The sequence below is a fragment of the Polypterus senegalus genome, chromosome 2 (genome assembly GCF_016835505.1).
Source record: "Polypterus senegalus isolate Bchr_013 chromosome 2, ASM1683550v1, whole genome shotgun sequence".
NCBI lineage: Eukaryota > Metazoa > Chordata > Cladistia > Polypteriformes > Polypteridae > Polypterus > Polypterus senegalus.
The window spans coordinates 86477266-86493451 of NC_053155.1; the positions used below are offsets into that span (position 1 = coordinate 86477266).

At 38.1% G+C, this 16186-nt stretch overlaps 1 protein-coding gene across 3 annotated transcripts in view; it reads right to left on the reverse strand.

Moving 5' to 3' along the window:
- The window catches only part of LOC120523121 (cilia- and flagella-associated protein 44), a 105292-nt gene that overhangs the window by 7454 nt on the left and 81652 nt on the right, over window positions 1–16186 (reverse strand). For 2 of the 3 annotated variants that reach the window (XM_039744111.1, XM_039744110.1), the window contains 7 exons: window positions 15634–15830; window positions 15055–15226; window positions 10269–10446; window positions 6257–6748; window positions 4302–4505; window positions 4017–4206; window positions 2010–2120 (listed from right to left, as the gene is read on the reverse strand). In XM_039744111.1, coding sequence (XP_039600045.1) covers window positions 2010–2120; window positions 4017–4206; window positions 4302–4505; window positions 6257–6748; window positions 10269–10446; window positions 15055–15226; window positions 15634–15830 — 1544 coding nt within the window. The remainder of the gene's footprint in view (window positions 1–2009; window positions 2121–4016; window positions 4207–4301; window positions 4506–6256; window positions 6749–10268; window positions 10447–15054; window positions 15227–15633; window positions 15831–16186) is intronic. The other variant, XM_039744112.1, reaches the window with a different exon arrangement.

The following is a 16186-nucleotide window of genomic DNA, read 5'->3' on the forward strand; positions in this document are numbered from 1 at the left end:
TTACAACATGCAAGCTTTTGAGGCAACTCAGGCTCCTTCTGAGACATCTTGTCTGAGTTGCCTCAAAAGCTTGCATGTTGTAATCTTTTTAGTTAGCTAATAAAAGGTTTCATTTTGCTTGACTACTCACTTGACTTTGTCTTGGAAGAATGATTGCAGTGGTCGAATTTATGACATCAAACAATAATAGAAGCTGTTTAATTGTGCCAGTGCCATATTATTGGTGTGTTATCGTTTTTTGGGCACTTTTATTTTATCTGCATATCTATTCAATAGTGTGTTCAATTCCGGCTACTATGACATATTAGGTATAAATAGAAATATATATATAGACCTACTTCACATATGTATATACAGAACATGTATATATTGTGTTTCTTTTTATTATTGCTAGTATTGCTTTGTGAATATACTATAGGTTTACATATTTTTGTGTGTTTTTTGTATCTATTATATTTAAGGAAGAGGGGTCAGTTCAATAGTACATTCCTTTCTGAGCATGCTCCCCAGCTGTTAATGAGAGATTTTTCTGGATGAGGTTTATCTAATAATATTTGAATAAAAATACATGTGTTCAGGATGTTTAGGATTAGAAATGAATACATTAGAGCTCAAGTTGGACAGCTGAGAGACAAAGTCAGAGAGACGAGATTGTGTTGGTTTGGACATGTGCAGAGGAAAGATGCTGAGTATATTGGGAGAAGTATGTTAAGGATAGAGCTGCCAGGTAAGAGGAAAACAGGAAGGCCTAAGAGAAGATTTATGGATGTGGCTAGAGAGGACATGCAGGTGATGGGTGTAACAGAACAAGATGCAGAGGACAGAAAGATATGAAAGAAGATAATCCGCTGTGGCGATCCCTAACAGGAGCAGCAAGAAGAAGAAGACATGTGTTTAGGATGTTAAAAAATACAACTGCATACCTGACATATGGATCATGTGACACGAGTACATTGAGATTTTACTTGTGGATGCTTTGATATTGTTTGCTGCACACAACACAGGATGAATAATAGCTAAAAATGATCATTTTTGGGTGTAGTGTTCCTTTGGTGAATAGAGGCACAATTTTTAATGGTGCTGCTTTGCAGTTCAGCCAAACTGAGCTTGATTTTGAGTGTGCTAAGGGGTTTTCTTTTCTTCTTGGGGTTTTTTTTGTAATTTCCTCCCAGACTGCGGAGTTCAGAAAATGTTTGGCCTAAGAAAATGTATTTGTCAGAATGCCATACATTTATAACACTTGTTATATGTTACACTAAACAGAGCTTTTTGGACTTACAAAGTTAATAAAGAAATTCAGAAAAAGTTACAGAATATGAAAGAATTTCAAATAAAACCTCAATTCAATTTATATACTATGTACACTTCTTATTATTCTAACTAGGACAGCTAATGTTTCGGATATTTTCAGAACTGGCAAAAAAAAAAAAAATACTGTATAAGCTTAGAAAAGAATATTTTTTTTGTGTGTGTTTGTTCATAATTCTATAATAAAAATAAATGTGTATTCCATTGCATTGCAATTACAATTCAGTAAGATAGATATGTTTCAGTTTCATGAAGGACAGTAAGTAACTCAACTAATTATTTAAAATATTTACATATTCAAGAAGAATGAGGACTTTGTTGTAAACAAACAGTGAATGCTTCTGCTTTAATACTGTACATCAAATTTATAATAAATGAAGTAAGATTCTGCCACTTACCTTTAAAAATGTAATTCATTACCAGCGATTGAATTCTGACTGACATTTAAAAATATTTAGGACAGCTAATCAGTATTTTAGGCAGTACAGTTATCAGAGGGTATAGGGGCTAAAACATGGGATATTTGGTTAACAGCTAGGGATATTTTTTTATTAATAAGTGTAACACCACAGTAAAAGCTAACATATGAAGGGCTCTGACTGGTCCCAGTGGTGCACAAGATGGAGTGGTTAGTGGTTGTAGTGTTTCAATTAAAAAGCCTAATTTTCCATTATTAACTTGTGATGTTGAATAGCACTTACTAGGTGGACAGGTACTCAAATCCAAAGCTCCTGTTTCTGACTCTGAGTCGTCTTCCTCACTGCCCCAGGATGACTCTTCAAGTGACTCATCATCACTCTCTTCATCCTCATCTGAAGAAAAGTAAAATTGTATCTTAGTTTTTCAACAGAGCATGTACAAACAAAAAAACATATTTTAAGGGACAGTTGTAAGCAGAGAAAAGTCAGTCGGTCCGTCATTGTCGAACCCGCTATATCCTAACAAAGCACTTTGAGCTACATTTTTTTGTATGAAAATGTGCTATATAAATAAATGCTGTTGTTGTTGTTGTAACACATGGTCACAGGGGTTTGCTGGGGCCAATCCCAGCCAACACAGAGCACAAAGCAGGAACAAATCCTGGGCAGGGCACCAGCCCACCGCAGGGCACACACACACACACACACATCAAGCACACCCTAGGGACAATTTAGAATTGCCAGTGCACCTAACCTGCATGTCTTTGGACTGTGGGAAGAAACCGGAGTACCCGGTGGAAACCCACACAGACATGGGGAGAACATGCAAACTCCACGAGGGAAGGAAAAATCCTCTGATAAAAAAATGTACTATAACCTAAAGTGCAGGCTGCAAACAGGAGCATACTGGGTGCCTGTAGAGGGGGCAAGCTACATCAGCACCAGGCACTTGAAGATACAAGGATTCCTGGAAGAAAGGTACTTTGAACCCTGCTGCTTATTGCTAGAGCAAACTGATTGGCCAGAGCCCTCCATGCTCAGGGGAAGTTTAGAATGTGTAGTTCTAGTATTATGTAGGTGGATGAAAAAAAATACCCAAAGCTGCTTTTTAAATGGCAGTTTCCTGCAATACCACATTGAGTTTGAACTACAGAAGTAATCTGGGAGAAATGCACGATTGGCACGATGTTAATAAAGACTGGTGAGAGACAAGGGCATCAGAATGATATACTGTATGGAGCATGGCAAGTTGGTGAGTCAACCCACTAAGTTATGGAGGGAACACATCATAATAGGTAGGCCTAACCAGGTAGCAGGGGTTTTGCTTTCCTTGTCTGTTTATTTGATAGATTAGTTATTCCTCATTTGTATCTATTAAGTAAACCTACTGTTTATAGATTTATTAAAGTTGTTTGGCTATTTTGTATCAGGTTTGGAGACTCTAGTATTAATACTTTTATTTCAGATTCATCCCACTGTGCAAAGACATGCACTTGAGCTGACAGTTGAAGCTAAACTGCCCTGATATTTCTGGCAACCTACTGAGGTTGAGTTCCTGCTCTGTTAGGCCTTGGCTTACCACATTAGGAATATGCTGGTACAGAAAATGCACGAATGGATACATATTTGTGTGGGTGTGACATTTTCAAGATAAAGACTGTATCTGTTACATTTTATAAACATTATCATTGTATATTTTATAAGACATTAATCTCTGTCTTGCACAGGCTGGGAATTTAGGATGCCAGAGTTATAAATCTGACATCTCTCATAAACAAGTTGAGTCTGTTTTATGTCAGGGAAAGGTCAAAATGAATAGAGAAGATAAAAAGGGTAGAACACTTTCATTTTAGGGAGGAAAAAATAACAAAAACATAACAGAACAAAATGTAGTTAAAGGATATTTGTTTTGTGGCCATGCTGACTATGAAACATATTAGTAGTGCCCAATTACAGTACTGTATATATAAATGGATATTAGGCTAGGTTAGGTATGGTAGACTTTATTATCCCAGACAGAAATTTGTTTGCAACAGGAAAGTACCAAAAAAAAAGAGGCACATGGATGCTGTAGATGCAGTGTACTATGATGACAATATGAACAAGTATGAAATTATAAGAAGGGCTCCTCCATCAGACTCTCAATTTTTATTGCAAACCTTTCATAAGTGGTTGTAAGCATATGGTTATGCTGTGGCTGATATATTAATATTGTAAATAAACATTCTGAGCATAAATATGGTCCAAATCTGACACACACTTGTCACTGGTTCATTGCAGAAAACAAACCTTCTTCAGACACCTCTTTTTTTACTCTCTTCACCTTCAGCTTAAACACCTTGGTCAGAAATTTTACAAATTTGTTGTTCTCTCCAAGCTGTGATTGAAATGAAGCATGGACCATCTTCTCACGCTCCAGCAATTTAGCAATGTCTCGTTTTTTCACATCCATCAGTGCACTGCACTCCTCTAGCTTTCTCTGGATAGGGAGACAGAATACACAAAAGGAGAATGAGCAGCATATCCAGAATTACTGAAATTAAGGCAGCTGCTCTGCGACTAGCACATACTAACCGTCATCAGCGTGCTCTCCTCAATGCGACTGTTGACCTTTTCCTGGAGAGTGTTCTCTCTCCTTTCAAAATCCTTGAGCAGTAGCAACTCCTCATACAGAGTCAAATGACGCAGGTCAGCCATCTTCACACCAATGTCCAGCTGCATCTTTTGGTGTCTAAGGAGACGCAGTTCTGCATCAAACTTCATCATAATGTCCTCCACCTGCCAAGAAAGGAGTAGGATTATACAGTATAAAAGGCACCATAGGGGGTTAGGGAACATGCAGTGAGGGACAGCAAAGGAATGCCTTTCCCCTGAAAGCACTAGAGATTACCATAAATACAAGTTTATTGTTAATTAAATTGTATAAAATAAGTAGAAAATAAACTCGGGCAACCTATGAGAACTTTACGAGCAGTCTATGGGAAATGTATGCATAACGTAAGTGCAATGCAATGTTCTTGTATAAATGTTACAATGGATTCAGTGCTTGATCCAAACCAAAAGTATTTTCCACTGAATACCACATAAAAGGGCTCATTATTCTAGAGTGATGCAATAATTCCAAATGGAGTAGCATATAAAATAACAAAATTATTGGACTCTGAGTGCCCAACTCTTCAACAGCCAGCTCACACACACAGAATACTAATGGCTTCTTACTCTCATTTTCACCTTCTCAACTCTAGTTATCTGGTCACATTACTTAAACAATCCCAAAACTCGTCAGCAGTTCAAATCTCTTGGTTTTCCTAAAAACTTCATTCAAGGGGGCCAATATGAAGATTAACATGAAATTTTGTTTAGATGGAGCTGATGTTATAAACTATATTATTTTTTATTTATATTATTATTATTATTTGATTCTTTGTAAATAACAATATTTTTTATACTTCACTTTTCCTTATTTATACTACATTAGTTTTTCTTTAGTTTTACATTTCTGTTATAGTGATTGTATAATATACTGTATTATCTTGTGTAAAACCCTTATATATCTTTTTTAAACCATTTTTGTCAAGCGTTGTATATGTATAGTGGCAAAATGCTCTCAGAGATGTTCACTTTATTTAATTGTACGTTAAAAGTGGTCCTATTATCATTGGCATCATAAAACACATACAGTACCTGTAGGAAAAGGGTAAGTGGTTAAGCATGAAAGCTGTCCTATGGGACAAATGTTACCCACAAGGATAAAATACATCATACACTGCAGCCTCATAAGGGTCCTGTCCATTATTAAACCCCACTACCTTCAATCTTTGGAAAAAGGAATACATTAAAAGAAAATTCTGCTGTTTAAAGTGCTGCATAGCCACAAAGATTGTATGTGTTACTTCTTATGCTAATAATTGATGAAGGATCAAGGCTGGCTTTGAATCAAACACACAACAGATGTTTATGATTCTGGTGACCACTCTAAAGCCTCTTCATCCGTCTCAGTGAAACACAACCCACTGACCACACCAGTTTCTTAAGAATTATAACCCCGTTAGTGTTATTGTCCTGCCTTGCATATTTCTGTTTCTTTTTCGTACCTCAATGCCATTTGGGCAACCTGATACAATGTATACTAAGTAGCCAATTTATTAGGTACACCTGGCTGTTCCACGTAACTGAATGCTCTGTTAGTGACAGGGCAAGAAAAGTAGGGAGGTTCAGGTAGATTTTAAGTATCTACCATAAATTAATGGAATGAGTACATCAGTAATACACATGGCGAGGTCACAGGCACATTACAGAATGGACCATCCATTCAGCCAATATATATGAAAGGGGACGACAAAATCTGGCATGACTTGTGCAGAGTTTCAGACAGATTACAATCCACCAATAAATACTTGAAGAAAACAGTGGTGAAGAAAGAGGTTCATTAGAACTCATAATTAGTTATAATGGATGTAATGTGGAATAAAAAAATGCTTGATAGGCCTCACAAGCACAGCCCTCTATACCACCCCAATTAAACACACCTTTTCTAGCAAATGCTTCTGCATGTAAAGATTCTTAATTTCCTCTGCTTGTAAAATTTCTATCTCCAAGTTAGTTAGTGTAGACTCCTGTGGCTCTGAAGGTGTCTGGAGTGAGGATAACTGGGAGCCTTCTTCTGTTTCGGCTGTGTCCGGTGTTGGAACTCCTTCAGTATGTTCTGTTTTCCCACCAGCAAATCCACCAAACCCAGAGAAATGTTCTGAAGTCTCTGCATTGGTTGAATGTTCTTTTTTTTTGGAGAGTGTCTCCTTGTAAGCAATCAGTGTCTTTTCAGTATACTGCATTTTGCGCTCTGGAACCTCCTGAGGAAGAAGGCTAGGCACTTGAGGTAGAGGTAGACGCTTTGAGGGCTCCATATTTGCTTGCATATTTTTTAGTTCTTCAACATGTCGACGGATTTGATCTATGCAGGCAATTTTATTGTCCCGGAGAGCCAAAACCTTACTGTTTATCTCTGATTTTGCATCATACATCTAAGGAAAGAAGAACAGGAACATATTTTGAAAGTTGGTTTCAAAAATAATAAACCTTTTTTTTAATTTAGTACATTTTCATGAAGGACATCAGTCCATAAATAAAGGTCATGGGGGGGTAGTAGTGGGCACAAAAATCCACTATCCTGGATAGAATGCTAGTTTATTATATGTACATTGACACACATACCGATATTCACTCATGCCAGTGTTGATTTAAAAATACTAGTCAACCTAACTGCATGCTTTTGAACTGTGGGAAGAAATCAGAATCCACAGAATAACATAGGGAAACCTTCCAGGCTACACAGACACTGCCAATCTGAAATATTTTTAAGTTTTGGCAAGAAACTTGTTAATACTGTAAAAGATATCAGGACACAAAGTGGGAAGCAGTTGGTGGGCATCACAAGGGCAAAAGAACATTATAGAGAAATCAAAGACACCAGTAGAGGTGCTATTGTGACAATCAAAAAACACACATTTTTTAACAAAACTAGGAGGCTCTGCCCCCTGCTCGCTTCGCTCGCTCACCCCCAGGTTTGGTTTACCGGATATACAATTTAAAGAGATTGTTATTTTCCTGCGAATTGTTACATATTTATTATTTTCAGTTTTACTTTAAAACTTTTGTAAAAAATATTTTTATAATTAACTTTTCTTTAAGATCGCATTGAATTTTCATTCCGTGTTTGGACTTACATTGTGGCAATGCAACATACTGTATATCTGCCTGTGAGTGAATATCTTTTCTTTCTCTCTAATAAATAAAACGACTTTCTCAAATGTTTGTCCATGCTTTTTCTTCTTTGCTTTTTCGTTGACGTGTCATCTAGAACGTATAAAATTATTGTCCTGTTAAAATTTATAAGAGCTGGGAGTGCAGGAAGTGTGTCTGACAAAGGCATTCACACGACTGAGGTTAGATGACCGTGGTCTTGTTTGAAAATAGTTGTAGTTAGGGCGTGATTTGAAAGAATCTCATGTTAAAAGTCTCCGTCTCACGGGACTTCATACTGCAACAGCGTTTTTGGAATCTTTTAATTCTCACTGGCAACATGAATTAGATGATCTAAAAGTCTCCAACTTAAAGTTTAAATCCAAACAATATATTCAATCTCTTTTCGCTGTTCCGTTATTTCACCGAGTAATAATTTCCATTTGTTAGCGCTAATACAATCTTTCCTATCCTTTTTTTGAGACTTTCGAATTTTCGTACTTCCATTATCTTTAACCTGCTGTGCATGTATACCGCACCAACATTTTTGAATTATTTATGACGTTCTACTTTGTCATCTACTCGTTGTCCTTTATTTCCGGCCCTGGACGTGGTTAAATCTCTTTCTTGCAGGACATATAACGCTGCTCGCGTTGTGAAGGGGGGGCTGAACGCAAGCTAAGGAGATGCGGTCGGATCATCTGCTGGCTTGCTGCTGCTGCTGGTGAGCTGCGTGTTCTGCTTGTCGCACTGCACGTCAATCATTTAAAAGCCTGTACAGCAGCTGTCCTTTTGCCTCACTGCTTTGTCTCACAGGATATTAAAGTGTCTTCCGAGAAGATCACGTCTCGTCTCCCTCCAAAGATTTTTTTTTATAATATAATATAACAAATGCAGCCAATTGTGAGCTCATATCACCAAAGAGCAGTATATCCACTGGATGTTCCCACTTTTCTATTGAAGCTTTTAATACCCAATGTGCAGGATGAATTGAATGTTCTTTCAACAATTAGATCAAGATCACACAAACCTCTCTCAGGTGCCCCAACCTATAATCTACGTATTTGCCTGCCCTATTGATACTTGTTTACTGATAGCAATATGAGTGAGAGGTGCAAAATGGGATTTGTTAACCATACTAGGCGGCAGTGGCTTAAGAGGGATTTGCATGAAGCCCATATAATACTAGCATCAAAAGAACTCTCTGGTTTGTAAAGATTTATGAATGTGTGGAAGGAAGACCTTAAAACTGAACTGGAGAGGAAAGAGACAGGCACATTGCTTAGTTATTTTCATGTCTTATATAAAATGGGCTTCAAGCTGCTTTGCTAGGGGACTATTGATAAATTTATGGCAGACAGTGAGACAACTGGAAGGCCACACAAAAGCAGAACTGTGATATTTGCAAAAAGCCAAAATGGCTGTTACAGCTTCCTGGTGGCGAGTTACAAGTACCAGGGATCAGATTTATAAAACATGCATATGAACTAAAAAGGGCTTGAAATATCCATTAGCCATGTTCTATGCAGATGCTGGTCTTTATAAAAGAATATTTAAGTATATTTATTGTAACTCTGACCCATCCATACACACTTATTTTGGAAAAAGTGGGAAATGACAACAGATTTGGTCAAGTACGTAAATGCAGACAAACAAGCTAAATTACAACTCAAAACTATTTAAACAGTCATGTATAAAAGGAACAAGCTTTTAGAGACCAGTCAGATATTTGTGTATATGATGATGACTGGCTTATGAGCTGATTTAGAGTTTCAAGAGCCATTCTATTTGTACTATGTGCTGAGTTTTCCCTGTGATTAGAAAAATAGATTGTCCAAAATCTGTATCTACCTGTTCAGGTTTAACAATGATTGTGTTTCTGGCAACAGGCACCTAACAGAGGTCACTGGCTAACATGTCAGAATATCTCAACCATGCTTCACCTCCATCATGCCTGTTGTGCCACCATTTGAAGAGGCACTACATTCAGTTTCTGTATGGTATGGTTGTATATGCCAACATAAACAGGGATTATGCAACAGTGCCTGGTTTTCCTAACATAATCAGGGAAACTGATAGCACTCATTGCAATAAGGGCACCTAGTTAGGATAAATCTCTTTGTTAACATCTTTGTTAATTTTCTTTTGTTAAGGTGTTACATTCTATTAACACATAGGCCATCTGTCATGCCAAGATAATACTGACAAGCTTTGTGCCTTGGTGACCTGTATCAACCCATGATTCATTTATTTTGAGGCAATGTAGCATTGGCAGACAATCTGCTGAAGATGCTATACATATAATGACTGGCTTGATGGGAAGGTAACAGGCTAAACCCTCAGTGTTTCATATGGCTCATACTATTCATTATAACAGCAGTCATGTCATTAAATGAGACAGGTGATAGTGGCTATCCTCTCAGATGCTGGCACCATAAACCTTTCCTCAACCGTAGAGCGCAGAGAAGATTTGCTTCAATGCCAAATGATGGCTGGGTGCATCATGTGTGAGGCTGCTCTGCCTGCCAAAGAAGGTCTGCAGCACTGTGATTTCATATGCATGAGGTTCATTAGCATAGTCCATATACAGTATGGTTGTTTCAGGGTGGCAACTGGGTGCGTACATTTACAAGATGATTGTGATAGACTAAACTGCATAGAAGAGAGCCTACACTGGGTTTTATAAATTTTTTCTTTGTCACATGCATTGTCCTGTTTTTTAGTGTAAGCATATTATGACCCTCAAATCTATGCAAAGTTTTACAAATGAGACACCCCAGAGAGTAAACTGCTTACGCATACCTGCTGCTCAAGAATGACAAGCTGCCGCCTCTTCTTCTCAGGTGTCATGCGCAGGTGCTCTGGGACTGTGAAATCTTTTGCTGTCTTCAATTTGAAGTCCCCCATGCTGTCGTAGGCTTCCTTTATTGCCTGAACATCTGCCGGATCCTCGTAGTTTTCATCTGGCTTCCTCGCGTATCTGCCAATAAGTTCCGAAGTTATTGCTAAGACATTGTTCTTACAAAGTTCCAAACTCATCTACACAGAAACGTGAGCTGGTTGCAGACGCCATCTTGTGGATGGCATGGTTACTCACACACATAAAGCATGGGTGACAAGATGGCATTGTTTCTTCTCTGTGTGGAGTTGCAGGTTCTCTTTGCTGTGTCTACATGTGAAGTACTTTTGCCTACCTAAATTGTGTCATGTGATAGTAAAGTGGATGTCTTAATTGATTTGAAGCTGGTTAAAACTGAGACCACCTTGAAAGACAAAGCACCTGTTCATGTTTCTGTTAATTCTGTTAATTACAAACCCATTAGCTTGTAAAAGCTACAGTAATCACGTAAATATTCTTATACAATAGGGACAGTATGAGCATAACATGATGGCGAATGACAATCTATCATATCCTGTTACAACTGCATGAGTCTGGCTGTTGTTTTCAATAATGCAGAAGGTCAAGCAAAAGATACCTGGCAATACCAAAAAGGATAAATTACTACACCAACAAGAACAGATAGTTAGTTCAAGAGCATACAGTTGAACCATCCATCCATCCATTTTCTAACCCGCTGAATCCGAAGACAGGGTCACGGGGGTCTGCCGGAGCCAATCCCAGCCAACACAGGGCACAAGGCAGGAACCAATCCTGGGCAGGGTGCCAACCTACCGCAGGATGCACACAAACACACCCACACACCAATCACACACTAGGGCCAATTCAGAATCGCCAATCCACCTAACCTGCATGTCTTTGGATTGTGGGAGGAAACCGGAGTACCCGGAGGAAACCCACGCAGACACGGGGAGAACATGCAAACTCCACGCAGGGAGGACCCGGGAAGCGAACCTAGGTCCCCTAACTGCGAGGCAGCAGTGCTACCACTGCGCCACCGTGCCGCCCCCAGTTGAACCAGGAAGACTACAAAAATACTATGGATTAAATATGAAATGAAAATATTGTGGTAGGTCAATCCCAAAAAAGAAAATTTTGGTATAGCCCAATAGGAGTACTAAGAGCCACTGTAAAATACACAAACCGGTGTTCAGGTAATGGAGGGAGAACTTGTATAAAGCATAGGGAAATTTTTTCCTGTTTTTTTCTAGTTTTAGTGATTATCATAAATAAAATGAAGAAAAGAAAATACACTTTAGAAAAATGTAATGAGTGTCCAATCCATTCACTGGAACTACGCAGATGTCAACATAAATGTTAGGAAGTCACTAGAGAAGGAAAGACTAAACTTCAGGACAGTGGCCAGGTGAGTACTGGGAGTAATGCTGTGATTTTGAGTTACTGTCTTGTACTAGACTTACATGTACTTTAGTTTCATTACCTATTATAGAAGTTCCATTTGAAAAAACACAATTGGACTGTTACCAAAATAGTATGTAGGTTTAAATATGTATTATTATCAGCCAGATCATAGCATGAAGGAATGTAGGCTATTAGTAAGGTTGAAAGGTCTGTTTGAAATACAAAAAAAACAGGGAATGTAAATTACAAAGCAAAACAAGTAGATGAGACTGAAGAAAGACATTTATCATTTCAGTATTAAAAATGGATTAAATTAGGAACATTGAAAAACAATATCTAAAAGCCAGTAAAAATAAAAATCCTTGAAATATAGCAAAAAAATGAATGGTCCCACTCGCCAGAATACAAGTAATGTTCTGCTTCCCAGTCTACAATGTAGGGATAAACCAAAGTAACCACTAGAGAAAGACAATTGATGACACCAAAAATGTTATATAATATTTCAGAATCTAGATGACTGGTTGCCATAAATAAAATCAAGCACATCCCATACCTGGGAGTAAACTTCAAAATATTTAAGAAGTAGCCGTCCCCTGTGGCTCTGCCCGCGTAGTAGTGAAACAGCGAGGAGGACCCTGGCTCCCTACTCCTGATGCCACGCTTCCTCCTCCCTTCGACCTGCAGCCTCTGTCTCGGATTAGTGCGAATATATCGCTCCTGCAAGCGAACTATAATTCTTAGTGCAATGAGAGATATCACAAACTCAACTGTAACGTTCAAGCAAATTATAGAAAAAAAACCCGATCTAACTCTGTTAAGTAATTTTCTTGTTTGCTAGCTAAGCGGAGATAAGGTACTCCCCGAGGCTGGCGCGTGAGTGAGGAGGGCCCCGTCCCCCTTCCCTTGGCCTGCTATGTGTCTCTCAGATTTCCGCAAATAAATTGGTACCAGAAGCGAACTATGATACTTAACTATGATAATGAAAAATGGATAGACAGACAGACGTTGGATTTTATATTCATAGAGATGATGAATTAAGTAGTGCTTGGGTTTCCCTCATTGTCTGCCTCTGGGAAGCTTCACAGGGCTTCCAAATCATTTCACTTTCTGCCGTATCTAGGAAGATGTGGGCAGAATACTCACAAATGTTTATCTTTTTTCTGTTTTTTATATATGGACTGGTGCTCTGTCCAGGGATTGTTCCTCCCTTGAGGCTGATGTTTGCTGGGATACCCTTCAGTTTTACAGCAGCCTTGCTCTGAAGATTGCCATTGGTTTACTGTTTATCATATGGGTGTAACTTTTTGCACACAATGCGGTACAAATTCGCATTTTTTGGATCTAGAGGGCCAAAAATTGGGGTGAACCCCAAAATGTTTGACATCTTGCATAACTAGACATCAAGATGAGTTGAATATCATATATCAACTGTACAGTTATATCAGCAGTATGGTTTTTCTCAGTCAGAAGGTGCTGGAAAAAAAACTGAGTTGATTTCAAAGTGTCCACAGGTAATTCTTATGAACACAATAATTCACACATTAAACCAAGAATAATCCATTAAATAGTACGCATATGGAAGTCAAACCCTATCACGTTAAGATTAACATTTCGCTAAAATAAAATAATTTTACAAATCCCATTATCTATTAAAAGAAGTGTACTCTGCACTCTATACCCATAGAAAATGTTTTTGAATCATTACTTTCTGCTCCTTTCATGTTCTATGTCGTTCTTGATTTGCTTGTCTTGTGAAACAAGAAAGGGAAGCAGAGCCAGCAGGCAATCTTATCCCTCTTAGAAATGTTTGGTTTGCTGATGTACTGCATTCTAGGTAGGAATCAATGTCATCCTACAATGGCCTAGTCCAGGGATGAGTGGAGGATTATCAACGATAATAATACTTGCACTTCAGTTTTGACTACTCGATCATGACTGACTGGTTGGGCACAATGTTCTAGTTCAGTGGTTTCCAAACTCAGTCCTGGGGACCCACTGTGGCTGCCGGTTTTTGTTCCAACCAGATTCATAATCGGTGATAATAACCGATAACAACTGATCTCATTTAATTAGCTGATCTTTTTTTTACTGTTCTCTTATTCTGCATTCAGAAAAACACAACAGTATGGTTTTTTAAATAAATAAGATATTTAGAAATATTTTTGTGTTTTTCTAAAGTTATAATTGCTTAACTCTCTATTGTTGTTTTCCTATTATTTTCCCCTTTTCCTGTGTAGTTTGCTCCCTTCATTTAACCCTAATAATGACAACTAACAACCAGCACATCAGACACCCAGGATGATGAAAACAGCAATGACTTCAGTGTCAGACTCAATAATTAGTAAATAATCAATTAGATAACCAGAACTCCTGGAAAAGTAGAATGAAAATTAGGTTGAAAACACTGTTAACGACTTTAAAAAAAAAGTACATATTTGCCATATAACTGCTTATTACATTTTAATAAAAACTTACCAAACTTAGTTTGTAATTTCTACATTGATTCCAAAACACAGACACTGGGAAATAATAATAATAACTTAATTAGGCTAAGAGTCCAACAGAAAAACGGAAGTTGGTTGGAACAAAAACCTGCCACAAAAGTGGGTCCCCAGGATCTAGTTTGGGAACCACTGTTCTAGTTGGACACTGTAACAGCTCCTGTTACTCGTACAGCATTAAGTGATCTCATTGAGAACTGGTCAGTGTCATCCATGGTTTATATGATGATGAAGAAATCTGGGCAGGAATTAAACAACATCTAGAAATCAACTTTACTGTTTTCACAACAGAATTGGCCTTCCCCTAGAATTATTCTTTGGAAGGCACAATTTGAGTTGACAGCATCTGAAATGTAAAGCATTTATAAATATAAAACAGGGGAAAACAGTGTCCTAAAACTAAACCAGTGAGTGGAGGACATCTCACCTATATATTGGGGGCTGTATTTCATAATCACGCTACTTTCAATGAGGAGTTTAGGCTGAATATGCAAACAGTTAATAGCAGTCTCAAGAATGCATCCCTGTAGTCCAAGAACATTTATAATACTTTGCTTAAGAATCTACTTTGATGTTTTTGGTACTCTAAATTGGACTATTCTTTATGACGCAGCTCCTCAAATCAGTGGGTTCGGCAGATGGCCACAAACATCTTATGCACTTTAACAGGCACTTAGGTAGTTTGCTGGTTATCAAGCTCTTGGCAAAAAATAAAATGAGTACAGAAATGGGTAAAAGAGTTACAGCTGAGGTGCAGCAAAGAGACATTTTCTGATTAAAGATGCCATAAAGAAACACACATAGAAGGGCAAGGTTTTGTACTTACAGTGCTTCCCATTCCTTTTTCCTTCTTTCAATTTTAGCCTTGGCTTTCTCTGCTTTTTCAATGGCTTTCTGTAGCTTCTCCGCCTGCCGGCCGACTAACTGCACTCCAGAAATATGTGGGCCTGGTTTCAGAAGCAAGTCTTCATTGGCCTGGTGCCTCTCACCTGTTGCATCTGAAAAGGCATAATATAGGACTCAGCATAGCAGATTTATGATTAGCACACATAGTCTCCTTAAATGGTCACCTCTGTTGGCTTCATTCAGAGCAAGATACTAATGGAACAGACTCTGCTTTTCCATTAACAATGTGCAATGTGACATAGGCAACATATGCAATCACGAGTGCATCAGGAAACAATGTCTCTGTAATAACAGAAGGAAGTCAGAAACACTGAAAGGATTGCTCAACACAAACTGTAATGTAGCCTCCATTCTTCAATGCCAGCATGCCAACTAATTACAAGAAAACCAACAACAAAATCACATTATTCAGAAAGCCAGAGCCAAAGTAAAAACTGTTAGCAACTTGTAAACAAGTCTTGCGTCAAAGCCAACAATAAGGGCAAGTCATTTTGCTCACCTGAACCTCCGCTCTCCTTGGCTGCCTCTCCAAGTTTACTTTTCCTGCGGTCCAGGTCATCCAAGCCTTTGTGTAGGACTTTGTTCTTCATCGTATGGTATTTTTCTGAGAGGGCCATTAGGCGGTAAGTAGTCACTTGGTGTTGGCTCTTAAATGCTGTCACTACTATAGTATTCCACTTTACTTTATTTAAAAACCTAAAAGTAAAAATGCAAATCACAAAACAAAGGTTAGAAAAAAAAGTAGAATTCTCTGGAGTTTTTTGTCACTATCTACTGTTCTATATGCATATATCCTGGGCTATTTTTTTCTTTTGGGTGAAATTTCATGGATTTTGATAAGCATCTCTCATGGTCATTTGCTCACCATATAATGAAAAGTACTTGTTGCTATTATCAGTAATAGTGAAATTACAGCATATGGTAGAATGACACAGCAGTTGCAAAATACTAAACACATGTATTATAATCATAAATAAAATAAAGAGCTTTGGTTTGGTTATCAGTAAAGACATCTGAGCCTCAGCACCTGACTGTGCACATACAGTAATGGC